Below are 18,759 nucleotides of genomic sequence, written 5' to 3' on the forward strand. Positions count from 1 at the left end.
AAGATCTATATTTCCTGAATACATTTTCTAACACATACCATGATACATGACCCAGCATAACACAGACTCCAAGTGACTGCAATTGTGAGCCTCAATAAAATCATTTATCTCACCTCCATGTCAGAATGCTGAAATCTGATTGGTTTACATGACTGTAAGCAATACTGTATATCCCACCTGGGAGGGAAATGAATTCCTCAACTGGAGAATAAATCCCTAACACACAACAATTAAGGCAACCATTTGCACATGGATTTTGAATCAAACTATAAATAAAACACCAGAGAAAAAAAAAAGCAACAAGCTACAAGTTGTCTAAGAGACAATCAGCCTGATATGACTCACCTCAAGTTAGCGTCTGCTCTGTTTTCAATAAATTGTCAATGTGTTTCAAGGTGATCAAGTAAGGTGAAGTGATTCTGTTTTGGTCAGATTGACGTGAGATGGCTTAATTATCAGGGTAAAATTCTGTCATTGTTATTCTGAAATGTTTTGCATGAAACTTTTCAATCCACAAGAGTTCAGGTTTTTAGGAAACTATTTTGACTCTAAATGCATTTTGATTTCTGATATTATATACACGTTATATATTTTTTCAAAGATTGTGGCCATATCAGCTGATAAACTGAAATGAAGCTGTTAGATATGAGTGATATACTGACAGGTGGCTGGTATGGTAATGGCTTTGTGATGTCAAGCAGTCTGTCAACTGATATCAACGAATCAGAAAACATTGACGACAGCAAGATGCAAATCACGTATGGTAGACTCTCAATATGTGTGCCAGTCGACATGCATCGGAAAATACCCAAAATCAAACTGTATGTTGTTCGACATCCTACTTTCAGACACATGAGTTAAAATACTGACAAAAGTCAGTGTTCAAAATACCTGCCTGCCCAACCACCCATAATGGGTTATTGTCAACACAGACTGCCAGATTCTCAAATTCACCTGCTTGACGGTTGGGTTAACAACTTAAATCATTATCATTATACAAATTTTAACTTAATTATACTAAGTAAATTAGTATTTTTTTGTGGGCAACAAAATTTTGGTCAGGGCTCCCAAGTTTTAAATCTTACCAGCACTGTGGTATGGCTGAAATGTTTAAGAGTTTCTTGGTCAAATTAAGTGGCATGTTTGAGTCTAGGTCAGCCAAAGCACTGGTAGATAGCATAATTTACATTCTAGTCAAATTTGTTGTGTAATATAGCAATCAACAATTTTTCGGCTGTATGACAATGGTCTATAAATAATGGAGCCTGGATGAGAAAATCCAGTGATTGATATGAGCACCAATCTATGCAAACAGGATGTAGTGGCAAGTATCGACCAAGTCAGTGAGCCTGATTACATGATCCTGTTAGTTACTGTGTATGATAAACATGGGTGGCTGAAGACCTGGGGTGTTTTTCAGGATTAGTACGTCCATGTAAAATATTGGGAATTACTACGATAGTCGTGACGCTCTGCACTTAACACAACTCTATTTTAAAGTATAGGAGTTATATTCACTTTATCAACAGTAGAGATATACCTCTTCCCCCAAATACAGTGAGCGCACCTACAGTGGATAAAGACTAATTATCTGTGTCTGTTATTTCTCCCATCAGTTATGATCACTGTCAGTATGACCACTGATTCATTACAAGCTCTGAAGTAAATATCTGGGCCCACTTGCACAGAGCTATGACCATTTTAACCCTCTGTTGGAGAATGGGAGTTAAAAATCTCTGTTGAGCCAAGACTGTTTTGTGCAAGTTACTCCTGAATCAAAAGTATACTAAACCTTTCCAATACTTTACTGGACCCTCACATTATCTGCAAGTACCTGTTAAATGTATTGTCCTCTCGACCCTCACTTTCGTAAGTCAAAGTAATAGCTTGCTCTCATATGTCTACATAGAAGTACAGGAGTAACCATCATCTTTGTGACTCTGATGAACCAAGTAGCATAAATCTCAGTTACCAACATTTTAGTGTCTGTAACACGACACTTTATAAAAGTTTCAAAGTAAGGATATCAGATCATCTTTATGAAAGTAGCGTCACAACTAACATAGGTCTGTGTATGGACACTACAATCACCATAGCAACAGTTACTGGAAATCTATGTTTAAAGTATCAGCTTTACAATCACCATAGTAAGTGTAGCACTACAGTTACAGGATCTATGTTTAAAGTATGGGCACTACAATCACCATAGCAACCATGCTTAAAGTATGGGCACTACAATCACCACAGCAACTATGCATAAAGTATGGGCTACAATCACAATAGCAACTGTAGCACTACAGTTACAGGATCTATGTTTAATCACTACAACTACTGTAAGTGTATGTAACAGTATGCAATGTAAGGCTAATAAAAGGACCCAAGTAAGCTGCTATCCTTAATGTGATCAGTGCATGTGTACTCACTGTTAGTGGAACTGTGGAGGATGAAGCAGATGTTGGTGAAGAATGATGCGTCTGACTTGATGCTGCTGATCCATGTACTCATGGCTTCCCGGTTTGACAGACAGGTGTATAGAAGCCTGCAGGTAAACATTTGAAACACTGGTAGAAAATGGCCTTGGGTTGGGGGAGAGTGAGTGAGTGAGTTTGGTTTCATGTTGCACTCAGCAATACATGTGTCAACCAAGGTAGCAAGCCTGCTATATGATTAGCTGCCTCTTAGGACAAATTTTACTTAAGACTTATTCTAACCCAGATCTTCACAGGCACTTCTAACTCAGATCTTCATGGGCAGAGTTTTGGGAGCATGAAAATCAGCTCAATTATCTCTTAGTCAGGTGAGCTTACTTTGGGAAAAACATTTAACTTCCTGAATAATGATGAAACTTGGTATGATTTCAAATATGGTTACAGTTGGCATGGTAACGTGGTTACCTTGTTGTTTCCACTAGAGTTGGAGTGTCTGGATTTTCAACCATCATGACTATCATCTTCCTGTTGATGAAAATATACATTCAAAAAACCTTACTAAAAACAAGAGCTGGAAAGATGACACTTAATATAGCATTAACTAGTGTTATAAAGATGCTTTAACAGATATCTTCTTATTTTCTGTGATTACATTGCTAAGGTATTAAATAAAACAAATGGAATAAGAGACCAGTAAGGATATTGTAACAGAAAACCATGAATTGATTTTAATAAAGTTATGATGATAATCTGACAGTTTCAGAATTGAATAACTTTCTGTCTCTATGAGTTTTCAGACTTGAAAAATGTGTTTTTAAACTTCATGAAAAATCTAAAAACATCTTTGAATGACATTTACAAGTGATACAGAAAAGGAGAATTGATGGATGTTTATTCTTGTAAAATGAAAAACATATTTCACAGAAGAATATTCAAAATGACCAAGGTGAAAATATAGAAACAAAGTGTGCACCCTTTGACACAATGGCCTCCAAAACAATTTCACACAAAATTTCAGTACTGTCTCCATGTGCTGCATGAAATTGATCAGTTTGGCCCAAAATGTGCCCTTCCTCAATAAATAAGCCACTATAACAGAGGTTTCACTTGATAGTTGATACTTACACCAGCTTATCAGTTTCTGTGATGGCCTTGCATATCTCTTTGTCACATGCCATATTGCCAAGGATGCCAACACAGATCTCCTAAAGAGGAATACACTGTGTTATTATTTCTAGACATTTCTGGACAATATATCATTTCGAACAGAGTTCTCATTAAATTCCTTTAACTCTGTTGTGGTGTATATCAGTGTTCAAAATAATTGCAGACTCAGCGCCGGTTGTTATTGTATTCATCTGGAAGTTTCAAATAATTGCAGGCTCTTGTGGCCTTCACTAAATTATCTGTGCTTTTTTCCAACAGACATTGTAGCAGTTAACGCTTAGGTCAGGAATTTGTTAGTGGTATAGACAGACAGACAGACAGACAGATGACAGGTTCATGACACAAGGTCATTAGAATACATTTGATTTTCTTGCTGAACCGCACATGAGGTAAACAAATGAAGTTGCCCATTAGCTACTGCACTAAAATCTCATACCACGGACAGGGCAGTGGGGCAACCTAATGGTTAAAGTGTCTTCTTGTCACAATGAAGACCCAGATATTATTTCCCACATGGGCACAATGTGTGAAGCCCATTTCTGGTGTTCCCCAGCATCATGTTCCTGGAATGTTGCTAATTCCATCTCACCTACTCCTGATGGATGAGAAACTCGTTTGAAACAAAAGCAATTGCTGATGGAGACATGTATCCAAGAACGTCTCTTGGGTCTAGCTTTTCAACGAGGTCCTCCATCCCACTACGCCCAACAGCCAGGGTAGCTTAACTTGCACACAGAAGTGACAAAATGTTGCTGATACAGGGACTGATATTGTGAGGAATGAAGTAACAACAAGTTCATCACCCCAGATCATGGACTAGAATGCTCTTGATTATCTTTCTGACCCCCTCAGGGAGCAGATGCCCAATGCAGGCAACAGGTCAGCAATCACATTACCATCTAATCTCACCTACTCCTGATGGATGAGAAACTCGTTTGAAACAAAAGCAATTGCTGACGGAGACATGTATCCAAGAATGTCTCTTGGGTCTAGTTTTTCAACGAGGTCCTCCATCCCACTACGCCCAACAGCCAGGGTAGCTTAACTTGCACACAGAAGTGACAAAATGTTGCTGATACAGGGACTGATATTGTGAGGAATGAAGTAACAACAAGTTCATCACCCCAGATCATGGACTAGAATGCTCTTGATTATCTTTCTGACCCCCTCAGGGAGCAGATGCCCAATGCAGGCAACAGGTCAGCAATCACATTACCATCTAATCTCACCTACTCCTGATGGATGAGAAACTCGTTTGAAACAAAAGCAATTGCTGACGGAGACATGTATCCAAGAATGTCTCTTGGGTCTAGTTTTTCAACGAGGTCCTCCATCCCACTACGCCCAACAGCCAGGGTAGCTTAACTTGCACACAGAAGTGACAAAATGTTGCTGATACAGGGACTGATATTGTGAGGAATGAAGTAACAACAAGTTCATCACCCCAGATCATGGACTAGAATGCTCTTGATTATCTTTCTGACCCCCTCAGGGAGCAGATGCCCAATGCAGGCAACAGGTCAGCAATCACATTACCATCTAATCTCACCTTGTCCTGGATGATGAGAGATGTTTCAGACAAAGATACCTGCTGATGGACACAAGTGTCCTGGACACTACAATCCACCTTTCCAGCATGGTCCTCAATCCCACTACTCCCCACAAGGGTTAAAGTTTTCATCGGTCATGCCACAGACCCAGGTTTGATTCTCCACTTGGGTACAATGTGTGAAGCCCATTCCTGGTGTCCCTTGCCATGATATTTGTTGGTATATTGATAAAAGAGGCGTAAACCATACTCAGTCATTGATTACTCCCCACAACCAATGTAGCTTAACTTCTCCTCATTTGCGACATTCTGTTTATCAATATTGTGAGCAACAACAGACATCATGTTACAGAACTCACAGTAACCCTGGGGGCTTTAGACTTCGCAATCACACCAGATAATATCTCCACTGCCTTGAATTCTTGTAGGAAAACAGCCACCTCCTAAAACAAATACAACAAATATCAAAACAATAGATTTGAGTAGAGAGGAATGTCTAAGTAACCACAAACTCCTTTGAAATAAGGTAATAAACATAAAAAAGATACATCATGAGTTGTCTAAAACATCTACATGTGGAGTAGTCTCTAAGCTTGAAGTCAGCATGAAAACAAACTTTCAGTGATATGACATGTCCAGGGAGTGAGTGAGTTTAGTTTTACGCCACACTCAGCAATATTCCAGTCACATGGCAGTGGTCTGTAAATAACTGAGTTTGGACCAGACAATACAGTGATCTACAGCATAAGCATTGGTCTGTGTAAATGGGAAGTGATGACGTGTTAACCAAGTCAGCAAGCCTGGCCACTCAATCCCGTTAGTCACCTCTTAGACAAGCATAGTCGCCTTTTATTGCATAAATTAGTAGTCAAAGTCCACATTTCAAAGTTGACAAAATGCATGGAAAATGTCACATCAAGTCGTTTAAAAACAGCTTCATGTTTCAGATTACTGATCTACAATTTTGCTAAAATTACGCTTGTCACTTGCAATGATTCCAGTTCAAATATGTCATAAAATTCAATGAATGGAAGGTAAATGCTTTCGATAAAAATATATGTTTTTGTCTGTATATCCAAATTTAAATGAATTTTCTCCGAAATTTCAATTTCTTGTGCAGTCATGGCATAGTTTGAGGATAAAATTTGTAACGACTATGATTATATCATAGAGGTTGGCATCTCAGCTGACCAGGTCATCAGCCTGTTACAATCAGGAAAAGTTACCGAGGACTGATGCCTTATGGTAAAATGTAACCCTCATAGGATTTGTTATAGGAGTGTTATCTCCCTAGCAATCTAATTCATACCAAAATCTTTGATACATTACTTCAATAGAAAGTCACTTCAGGTTAAGCATGAGACAACTTGCACCTCCCCTAAAAAATATGAGATGCATGATATCTGAATCAATCAGATTTCACATTTCAGATTTCTCAAACAATTTGGCATCATTTCTTTCCCATTTTATTCATGAATTCAGATCTTTAACAAAGCCAGTAGTAGAAGAACATAAACATACTTTCCATAGTGAGATTTCACATATGTAGATGCCAAAGCAAGGAGATGTCTAGAACATTACCAAGGGAGTCTAGAACATTACCGAGTGAGTCTAGAACATCACCAAGTGATATTGTGGCTTGTGCTAGAGCAATGGATCTAATAATTGGTCAGTTGATCAATCTCACTTGCGTCAGTGTTTATTGAAGGGTTAGGGAGAAAGTGATATTCATAAAAAATTGAATCATCTTCAAAATTTCTGAAAATATGTCATCGCTTTCTCAACAGAAAGGATCATGAATTGTCTGGAGTATGTAGCATTTATTGGTGCCTGACTTCTCTGTTATGACTGTGTCATCGAGTTTTGTGATACGGTTTACACTTACAATAAGCTATTACTCAGCCTAATTATCAATCAGGGCCTAGATTTTCAAAGCTCTCTTAGCGCTAAGATAGTCGTAAGCTAATGTTAATATATGGCACTTACAACTATCTTTGCCCTAAGACAGCTTCGAATCTCAAGGTCCTGGATATTATGAGTGATAACCAGCACTAACTGTAGTTTCGGTCTCACTCACTAAGATCTCCTCAATTCTATTGATTAATGAGATACTGAAATAAGACAAGAATGCATGATGGCTTCCCACAGCCGTACCCTAAACATTGAATGCCCAGATGCTGGATCATCTCATGCTGCCTATTTATGGAAGTGTCTGCATATTGTCATGAGGAATGTATCTGAGGAAAAGATCTGATAGTAACAAGACCAAACACCATGATTACACTTACAGGATTCATGGACATGTCCCAGAGTTTACACAGCTCATTCTGGAGGTCCTCATCCACATCCACGCCAAACTCTGACACTGCAGCTTCTTTCCCCTCATTCTCCTTGTCCACTTCCTGGAGAGAAGCACACTTAATCAGAGATGCTGACCCAACTGACAAATCTTTAGTACCTTATTGTAGCTCAATTATCACTCGGTTACCATAGATTTATCCTCAACTGTTCAAAGGTGGATACTCAGCATCAATTTTAAAGCAAAAGTCAGTAACCATTTGAAATTGGAATTAAAATTCATACACTTATTATGGTAATATATATGGATTAACTTTGCTTTCATTTCAGTAATATCATGTAATAGTATGCATAAATATCTTAAAGAAAAATCACATTTCAATAAACAATAGTAAACATAGCTTTACTTTTACTACACATGATTATGGTGAACATACACAGTAAATATCAGATTCTGCTCAGCTGTTTAACATGTTTACAAATCCTTGATCTGACATTGTTTTAAGATACAAATTTCTATGAGAGTTACTTTTGATTACAACCCCTGACAAACAAGTTACAGCTTATTTGAATGAGTTGTCTCTGCATATTAGCGAGTTAATGAGTTCAGTTTTACGCCACTTTTAACAATATTCCAGCAGAATCATAGTGAGGGATACGACAAATGGGCTTCACCCATGATACCCATGTGGGGAACTGAACCCGGGTCTTCACCATAAGATGACACTTTAACTTCCTAGGTTACCCCTCTGCCCCCCCTTTCGCATCATTAACCAAAAACAATTTTTGGCGTTAATGTCTGTTATCAGCTCTATGTACAAGACAGAAAACAAACAACAGACCAAAGTGAAAAAACCAAACCAAACAAACAAAAACAGCTTTTGAACGACCTGACTCTTACCTGAATGAGTTTCATTAGTGTGGTGAATAACCAGTGTTTGCTGAAGGCAGTCTGACCAATACTGTCGCCATGCACCTCATCATTTTGGAAGAGCTCAGGTGGAGGGGAGGGATTCCGTGTAATCTGTGGGGAGCCGCCAATCTCTTCACCATCTGAAATGTAACAGGACTGTCTACAATAATTGCAATATTTGTTCAACAAAGTGAAAATTAATCTATCTTCTCCATCAGTACAATCTGAGAAAACTAATTCGTCTAGTTATATGCTGGACTATGTCTAGCTCAGCAACAGGTCAGTAACTGCTATGAAGCAGTACATATAGCAATGAGTTCGCACTTATATCACATTTACAGTTTAACTCTCATCTGTTTCCGCTATATTAGTGAGGTTATATTAAGCACGACTAAAGCCGGTAAGCGGACTATTCACGACATAACAGCCACATCGTGGCAGCAAGAATACCTACACCAAACAAATAATACCAAGTGCGACTGAATGACCAACTGGAACAACTATATACTAACTTTATTAGAGTTGATATTATTGGCAGCGTTGTCTGCGGTTTCAGTGTCAGTGTGACGTTTAATTTTCAGAAACAGTGTAACTGAGACCGATCGATTCATGCAGACAAAACACAGCAATTATGTGGTTGACGGTAATATTTCTGACATAGTACCTGCGCTCATATTGGATTAGTAACCACTGTAAAACAAAAATCAAAATTGTAAATATTTTGGTTTTCTTCCCGCGTCGGCCATGCCTGATCAACAAAGCGTTAGAGTTACCTCCCTTAAAGCACTTGTTTCAGGGGCAGTGTCAAAATACTAACTCTCAAATGGAAAGCTGATCGTGTTCGGGTATATTTTGCTTCGACGTTTCATATATTTTTGGCTTTTGATGCCGTGATTCTAGTTTTATAATAATCTTGTTAAACAACAAGTAACTGGGATATACATTAATTTGTTCTCATTAGAAACCCTCATAGATTTCCCAAATTCCTAACCCTTCAAGTGACAGCAAGTAAGATCAAACCATGCCGTGCTATATACAGAATAACCATGTTTTATGCCTGTAACGCTGGAGTATAAAGTACAACCACAATCTTGCTGTGTGGACAAAAGTCGCTTATAATAGCCACGTGTTGAGGGGGCATCTCAAGAGTAAAAGTGGTAATGACATCATTTTGCTTTAACTTACATGTTGAGACAATTTACATTAAAAATACATTTTCTTGTGTCATATGAATCACAAGATATTATTTGAGTTAATGTGACGGGAACTGTAGTGTTGAGAACCATAGCTATTTCCACATTTTCATCATATGTGTTTTTTCTGTTTACAATTTCAATAATCTTGACAGTGTCTAAGAATACAGACGTGCACCGCCCAACAGTAACAACCAGTGTGTACATAATATACTTATTCTTCATTCATGCTGACGAGGTGGTATTTTGCCTTAACATGATGACGGCGCATCTAGTAAACGCCCACATCCACCGCGTACTCTACCCTGAACGCCGCGCTGATATCAGCCCAGTTTACGTGATGAGTAATTCTGTAAATATTTCCAGTTGTGTCTGTTTGAGCTCGTCCGTATTGTACAAACTTATAGATAAATACCTACCACCGTATGTACCAGGTTTTGATCCACCGTCAGGCCCCGTCAGTCTCAAAATTGTTGTCCCAACCCAATTCATTTTCCAACCAAATCGATAATTTAACTCAACCTTTGAACCTAGACAATGGTTCTTCCAATTATATCCCATCATGGAGAATATTACTGGTTGGAACGTGTGACTGAGTTTAGTTTTACGCAGCGTGTAACAATATTCCAGCAATATCACACAGGGTCACTCCAGAAATATGCTTCACACATTGTACCCATGTGGGGAATCGAACCGAGAACTCGCGAATCGGCGAAACGAGCGAATGTTTTAACCACGAGGCTACACGACCGCCCCACACATACTGGAAAAATACATATTTTGTAGAGTGAACACTGGATATCTACGTGGTCCTTTGTTTTGCTTTTGTCGCATGTGTGTTATTGTTGCGTTTCTTTGTATCACCTTTATTTTTAAAGTCAGATAAACGCGAAATATGTATTGTAATATAGTAAACACTCAAATACAGATACGATCGTCATGTCCATATTTATAGGAAAATGAAATGCGTACTGGGGTGATGGCATATCGACCTGATGGATGAACCTCGCGACAACGACGGCCTTGACCTTAGTTGCCTCCGATGATCGCGTGATCTTTGAAACATACTGACAGGACATCAGGGCATATCGTTGTGACATGCCAGCATGTTTTAGGGTCATTAAAAGGTAGATGAGTCAGGTGCTATGTCACATCAGGACAGTATTGACAGAATTTATATGTAGTCAACAGCTATCACACACGAGCTAAAAGTTATTTACGTGGCCCTGTAAATGTTGACTCATTTGATATCCACCGTTGAGAATCCCGGACTGGGTCCACATCTACATAACGATTGTGGCGCCACGATTGTTCCGGGTCTATGTTAAAATATGTGAGTTAAGATCACCTTTAGGAGTGAGTGGCTGAGCTTAGATTATGCCGCTTTTATTAATATCATGAAACTGGTTTCTGTGATCAACAACATGAGCATCGATCTGACCACCCGATCCCGCTGGACGCCCCTTACCCCAAGCACAGTCGCCCTTTATGGCAAGCATGGGTTGCTGAAGGCCTATTCTACCCCGGAACCTTCACGGGCCCCTTAATTGATAATGATAAGTAACTTCATATTTTGGACTATTGAAAAAATGCATCCTGTGCATCTGCAATAGTTTCATACTTAGTTGGCGTACTCTGTTATCCAGTATGCATGTTCATTCAGATATATGCATCATAATACAACGAAGATACGATACTATGAATAATCGAATATGCTCGGAAGACACTAAACTGTCAGACAAAAGAAAGTATTGCCCTGATTGTCGGTATCAAAACGAACAGACAAGATTAATGGCCACGACTTATTTCACCGGATACCCCTTTTTACTGGGTGAACAGGGACAATTTTGAATAAACTCGCTTGCCTAAGGTGAGATTACACGTATCACGTTGTAGGACAAGACTGCAGTGCTAGAACTGTCAGGAGTCAAGGTACCAAACACGGTCACCCTTCCAAGAACTCTCCGTGTCCAACGTCGCTTAAAGAACTGATTGAGATTTGATCTCTTCGTACAGAACCATGCACGACTGGAACATGCCTGTATATTGTTTTGGCCAAATCCGACTTTTAAGCGTACACGTTGTGTCAAGTTAATAATTAGGCAGGTATCAAAGGCCACTGGGGACCTTGGGAATCTGTAAGATAATGATTCAAAGACCCGAGCAATTTTACAGAACCGTGCGAATAACGTGTCATGTATACTCGGTTTCCGACACGAATTCACGCGTTGGTTGGAGACGTTTCTCACTCAGTTGTGGATTTTCACAGCTCAGAGTCCACATCACGTGTTTTTGATATGTGGAATTACGTGCGTCCCTCTGTCCAGAGTCCCGATCCACAAGGCGTTCGTAAAGTTACGACATATTGTAACTCTATAGTTTATCATAGGCTTACGAATGTCGAATGTCGTAGAGCGACGAACGTTTTGGGGGGATCCGGGCCTAAGGCTCGATTTACAAAACGTTCGTAATTCTATATTTTATCCTAAACAAACGAATGGCAAAGTGGTATGAGCAGTTGAGGATGGTAGGCCAGGACCCCGTTTCACAAAACTCTCGCAAGCCTAAGATCTCGCAACGTTTCTCGTAGCATTCCTACTTCCTATGTTACAGTATAGTGGATACCATTGCTACGGGAAAAGTTACGTGGTCATGTGTTTACGAGAGCTTTGTGAAACAAGTCCCTGGCTGGCCCATACATGGACAATATCAACTTTGTCCCTTTTTCGGAATGTCAAAGTTTTATTGAAAATAGTTGATTAAATCTGTCACAAATATAATACGCAAAACGTAGCTATGAAATACGGAGGTTATTGACTTACACAGCAATTAAATATAACACAATCATGATTCAGTGATGGCTATACTTGTATTATTATACCATAACATTACGTCATCAATAATTGTTTCAAATCCTGTCAAAGCATTGCCAACATCGAAGTAAACGAAATAAATATTATACTACTCTTATCAAACTCTATGTTTATCTTAATTATTGATCTGCCATATCTGATGTTTATCATTCCAGGTTTTGCTAGCTCAACTCATCTGCGGTGTCAGAACGAAATCAGTTTCAGTGATAATCATTGTATTGAGTAACATCAATGCGCTGTGTGTGATAGTTCATGAATCATTCGAGCTTGTGTGTTTTCTGTTTTCATTTTTTAAATGTAAGTGACAAAAAAACTAAATGACACTTCTACTTGAGAGGCAGTAACGGCAGCAGATGACAGATGCATCTGCTTTCGGCACAGAACAGACAGTATCTTTTTATGGCATCTTTTCAACGACAAACCATATTCGCGGTCATCACCAAAAATAGAAAGAGGAGCGTCTTTGTTTGACACGACACTCTCGACAAGGGATTTGATTAATAACCCGATAAGAAATACTTACATTGAATCGTCACGAATAGCTTACTGTGGTAAGTTTGTTACCACCCTTTGATAAAGGTTATGTGCTCTGAGGGTTCCATTCCTTAACCCGTATATAATTGGCGGAATCGGTAAGAATGTGAAATTGGTTGGGAGGTGGGGAATTATGGCATTATACCACAGTGCCAACGTTACACTGATAATGACATGGGTATACAGATATTACATAGGTATGTGTTCCCTGCTGGGATTTAAGGAGGAATGGTCATGGCTGACCATGTAAAGTCAAATTTTGCGAGGAGTAAGCTTAGTTTTAGGTCGTACTCAGCTATATGGTAGTGGTGTGTACATAATCGAATCTGGACCAGACAGTCCAACATGAGTATCAATCCACACAACTGGGTTGCTGAAACCAATACTAACCCGGATCTTCGCGGATAGGCACTTTTGTAAATGATAGATGGTTATATTCACCCCCAAGTAAAACCAATGCTCTACAATGTAATGTGTATAATGGCAATCGCAACAACAACAATAACACCATGCGCATTCAGTTATTATTAGTGTACACTGTACAGTCTATGGTTTCATTCTCGTCCCAAGAACATTAATTGTCACATTAACAACTCATCCTACACGGTACCAGGGGCGGTAGGGCTACTTGTTAATGTGTTCGCTCGTCACGCCGAAGACACGGGTTCGATTCACCACATGGGTTCAATGTGTGAAGACCACTGCTGGTGTCCCCCGTCGTGATACTGCAGGAATGTTACTAAAAGCGGCGTAAAACCAAATTCACTCACTTACTCCTACGCGGCACAGCTTCACTGTCGGGTAAAGAAACCCATGATTGGTTGATAAGGGATAGACATATAGGCTCCACCAAAACAAAATAAGCAGCAAATCCAGGCAGGACGAGAATGCCCAGATTAACAAGCGTCCGAACTAATGAAGTTTTGCTATACATATATAGGGTTTGCGCAAAAGGAACATACGTGATGAGCAAGTGCACTTGTTCGTCTACGCAGGTACATGCATTAGGCATCCGTAAAATACCAGATTTTGTTTGAAGATTTCAGAAAACTTCTACACATTGGGCGTTACTTGTTCATTTACATTCTGACATACTGATTCTGAGCAGGCGCGGGATTAATCCGTGAACAGAATTATACATGTTGTTTAGCAGGTCTGTCGATGTGAATATAGGCTCATATGCTTAGATCCAGGGATAGCGTTTTAAAATAGTGTATCCATAGACTTATAAATCATTCACTGCCTCTCATATACATTCATACGTATGAGATATCTTTCCTTAGACTTCTATAAAACAAAGCGCCCACGAATGCATGGTTGTGAAACGAGGAACAATGAATCGTTAAACAACGAACAGTCTGGTTTGTGGGTGATTAAAGATACACTTGGGAAATGACAGTGAACGTAACTACCATCTTCACATATTAGGTATATATAAAGCCTATACAGTATGTTGAGCTTAAGGCTAAAATACCAAGGTTATTTTGGTTGTAGTAAAAATGTAATATTGTAGTTAAATTAGATAGTGTCTATTTAGCCTTTGCTACATGATACTGATAATATGTTTATTCAGACATCAATCAACTGACATGTATAGTTTCTGTTGCATCCCATCCCACAAAACAAACATAATATTATTCATTTGAATTTTCCTGGAAGCTTGTAGCTGACGTTGATAGAACAAAAAAGCAATGATAAACATTGCACACGGCACACGTTATAGTACAACGTATATAAGCAATGACCTTATTTTAACAGCCTATGTTATCTGACTGTTGCAAAGTACATTCCTTGCAATCGTGTGAGGTAAGCACAGGGGGGTGCGTGTGTGTGGCTGTGCATGACTCACGTGGGGACTTCAGACTTGGTGGTTAGGCCGCATATGTCATCGTGCTAAAAGAGTGAAAGTGGCAACCGCCAGATATAAATCATCTCTTTTTAAGTCTCATGCAATTCGGGATATCAGCACATATATGCAACACAGGGGCGCGTACGTATGTTTCTCCACTGGCAAAGGTAAAGGTTTGCAGGATGTCGTTTTGAAAATACTAAAAAAGTGGGGATGTGGTGGGTGTGGGTGTTGTGTGGTGTGGGGTGTGGAGGAACGAATGATGAGGTTACCTGGATCACAGCAAATTCATGACAAGCGTTCCACTATAACCATGATATGCGTCCTTGTCTGTCCATAAATCACCTGCATTTAAACAAATTTAGTTTCGAGAGGGGCACGTAAAAATGGACAGAGGAAAAAAAAAGAGATTTATAATTTGTTGGTGTCTAGTCGATGATTGTCAAGCACCAGGCCAGATGTCTTCTCCAGAAATATATATTCTCTTAGTAGAATAAATTTAGGCGGGACAAAGGTCTTTGTTGGGTTGATACAGAGCTCCTCGCGGCGCGTGTACAGGTGCCGGTGTGCATTAGGGCAAGGATTCTTGCCGACAGGCGTTGTAGGTCAAGCCAGGAATGACCCGCTGCCCACTGGTTCAAACCTACTCAGAGAATGTCGGTCAAGCACGATGTAAACTCATTTGTTATAACCATCTTGCAGCTTCAGATCTTACTGATACTCTGAAAAACAAAGCCAAACCAAAGAAACCGAAGTAACAATTTCGAAACACTTGACGTTGAAATTTTGAACACAACACTGTACATACACAGAGAGCCTATGTACATGTAGAGGCGGAGAATAAACTCATCGAAAAGCCTCTGACCGTATGTCTCGGGTCGTTACGTAACCAGTGTAGCCAATATGGTGGCAGCGTAGTATTTAAGATTGAGCTCGGTTTATTTTCATCAGCTGATTATGTTCATTTAGTGTTGTAACAACTGAAATCCTACATGTAGAAGATAGGTTAACTATTTTTTGTCACATCAGTTTAAGCCAAATAATTGGCATTAGTGTCCGTATTAGGACAGTAGATTTGTAGTAAAGTTTCAAGTCGGTATGTTATAGCTCACTGGCTTCTATTCTCGATTCACCGCGTAGATAGACTAAATTGTGCCGATAACAACTTCTTTCACACATTCGTTTACTTTTTAGAAGGAAAGCATACCTTTAGTTCAAAGTTCTTTGCAAGTACTAGTGAGGGTTTTATGACTTAAAAATTGTTAGGGTGTAATTGAGGTGTGTGAAAAATATGACATTTCGCCGATCTGTTCTGATCCGCCATTGAAATACTACACGCCGTTGTTTGAATATTTCCAGTTATCACTTCAAAAACATCTCTCACATACGCCTTTAATTCTTATGAGGGGAATATACTATCAGGTGAAATGTGTTTTCAAGTAATAGTGATAGTTTCATAATCTAAATCTAAAACAAAATGTTAGGGTGTATTTGAGGTGTGTGAAAAATATGACATATCGCCGATCTGATCTGATTTGCCATTGATGCTTGAGGGTTATAGTTCCATAACTTCTTTCTTTCTTTTTGATCTTATTATGTCACAAAAGTGGAAAGGTGTTTTAGAACGCTTTGTGGCAGTTTTACACTTTATTTCGGAGCGCAGTGTGACGGTGTCAGTTAACATTTTGTTAATGTCGATTCCATTCCCCACATGCAATAAGATATCTGAAATAATTATTATTGTAAATGTCTCAAAGGACAGCTGATGTCGTGATACTTTTGCGTTCTTTAACATGTTTTGGGAGGGAAGGCCGCGGTGTATCATTTATTCTTTCATTCACTGACATATGTACTTCTTTCTTTTATTATTTTTCTTTATCATTAATTCATTCAATGATTCTTTTATTTATAGATTTCAAAGGGATGAAACCTGACACAAATAGAAAGAAGGGCCCAGAAGACAGAATTAAATTACTCACATACAGACATGTGACAAAAAGTTTAGCTATGATTTGAGGTAAATAAAGAGCATTACAATAGAACGCAGGACCACTGTCAGGTAAAGCCGTTACATTGCAGTCGGATGATCGAGGCCATGCAGTTGCGGGACTGACTCCCCTGGCAGACGACAATTAGAATAGAGAGGTTCCCGCTAAAGCTTCAAGTGTCATTTCTGCTTATGGTGACATTTCTTAAGGCAGTGCTATTTAATCCTTATTGTTTGTTTTTCTTTCCAAATCTAAAGTCGCCAAAGTGTTCTACGAGGGTACATTTTGTCCGTCTGCATTTTGGTTTAATAATGTTTTCTTTCATACTTATCACCTCCGCAAACAATGAATCAAAATCAGAGACACTGGTTTGGCGCTAGTCCCTGAACCACACTATGTTAACCCTCTCTGAAATGCTAAAGCCCTGACTGAACCAAGTCTAGATTTTCCCAGGTTCGGGTTCTGAATGTCTGCTCTTCCAGGGGCTCCTTTTGAATGTAAATGAGTTTCAGCACCCTTGTTGACTATTGACGCTGTTTTTGACTATTAATCATTTAAGTGTATATGTGACTCTCAAATTTTAGGGTGTTCCCATACTTTTTGTTTGTGGTGTATATTCAGAGAGTCTGTATTTTCCCCACACGCTCATCCTTTTCTGCAGAACTTAAGTCCTATATTAAACAAATCTAGATTTCCCGATGTTCCATCTCATTGGGTCTCCTTTTCTAAAGGAATTATGTGTTTCAGTCAAATTTATTTATATTCAAAGACGAAGATTTAGTCCTGTTTGACACCACTGATATCGTTTCCATAAGTGACTTAGTGACTATGACACTGTAAACACAAAACAGTGGCAAGGAATGATCAAACAACACAAAACAATATTTAACATATCAAAACTAATATTACTTTGGTCATTTATGGAATTAAACAAGTATGAATATTATGATATGCAGATCGCTTTATATTTTAACACCTTAAAACGTTTCTTTCTCAGAATCGTAAACTTTAGGGCGTAAAGCAATTTCAGGGACACAATCTGTAGAATAAACAATCGTCTGTGTTGGCCTTACCTTGACCGTTGAGTTTCGTGTCAATTACATCAATTATCATCACAGTGTGAAATATACAATATAGATTAAAGAGGCGCCAGGTCCGTGAGTATCGCTCACTGCTGCAAATGAGTAATATGTGCCGGTAGTCATTACGCTTCATAAAGGGCGTATAAACACCATGACTCTTGTTCCCGTAAAGTGACTTATCTGTAATTATGTTAATTAGCTTAAAGATGCCCCTAGCTCGTCGTTGTTATCTCCACAAAGGCTTTTTGAACACGGAAGCTACAGGGAGACTGACAGCTCGTTAAGTGAAAAGCTGAAGTGTCAGAAATTGAGCTCCATGTCCGCTGGACCTTGACAATTCCAATAAAGTCACGGTTGGTCAAAGAAATCCTATCCAGGTTCGGTCAATCCACGTAGACACTTTTGATGATCAAATAAAATTACAGGCTTCTTTATCTGCATGTTTGCATTTAAGTGTATATGAAGTGAACAATAATTTTTTAAACCGTTTTTTAGGTTTTGTCACATATTCTTAAACGCAGTTTGTATTACATTTATACTTAACAAATCTATATTTCTACACTTATATTAACTGCAAACTGGCATGATGAAAATAGATTATGACAAAAATGTGTTCATGTAAAACTGATATATTTTTTAGAGCGTACTTTTTCTCAATATATATGCAGGCAACAGTTGATTGTCTCTCAACTGTTTTGGGAACTATTTAATCATTGCGTAAAATGTATGCGTATGCAAAATATATAAATTAACGATAAACAAACAAAACGAAAAAGAAAGCCAGACAATTCTCTATTTCAGGAACTGAGGTCATCTAGACCCAATCTTTCTAGTCCTCCTTTGGACGCCTTTTCCGTGCGTCCCGTAACTGGACCAACAAACTA

The 18,759-nt window shown here is 38.9% G+C and overlaps 2 protein-coding genes across 4 annotated transcripts in view; one reads left to right on the forward strand and one right to left on the reverse strand.

Annotated features, from left to right (window-relative positions):
- LOC137262251 (protein saal1-like) overlaps positions 1 to 9,129 on the reverse strand; it is a 40,061-nt gene extending 30,932 nt beyond the window's left edge. Inside the window, exons 1-7 of the mRNA XM_067800058.1 lie at positions 9,021 to 9,129; positions 8,345 to 8,496; positions 7,434 to 7,547; positions 5,505 to 5,588; positions 3,555 to 3,634; positions 2,895 to 2,954; positions 2,424 to 2,539 (exon numbers count right to left, since the gene is read on the reverse strand). Coding sequence (XP_067656159.1) covers positions 2,424 to 2,539; positions 2,895 to 2,954; positions 3,555 to 3,634; positions 5,505 to 5,588; positions 7,434 to 7,547; positions 8,345 to 8,496; positions 9,021 to 9,030 — 616 coding nt within the window. The 5' untranslated portion in view covers positions 9,031 to 9,129. The remainder of the gene's footprint in view (positions 1 to 2,423; positions 2,540 to 2,894; positions 2,955 to 3,554; positions 3,635 to 5,504; positions 5,589 to 7,433; positions 7,548 to 8,344; positions 8,497 to 9,020) is intronic.
- LOC137262252 (RNA ligase 1-like) overlaps positions 1 to 18,759 on the forward strand; it is a 136,988-nt gene that overhangs the window by 85,035 nt on the left and 33,194 nt on the right. The gene's annotated exons all lie outside the window — the stretch shown is intronic.

Source organism: Haliotis asinina, chromosome 14 (assembly GCF_037392515.1).
Source record: "Haliotis asinina isolate JCU_RB_2024 chromosome 14, JCU_Hal_asi_v2, whole genome shotgun sequence".
In the NCBI taxonomy this organism is placed as follows: domain Eukaryota; kingdom Metazoa; phylum Mollusca; class Gastropoda; order Lepetellida; family Haliotidae; genus Haliotis; species Haliotis asinina.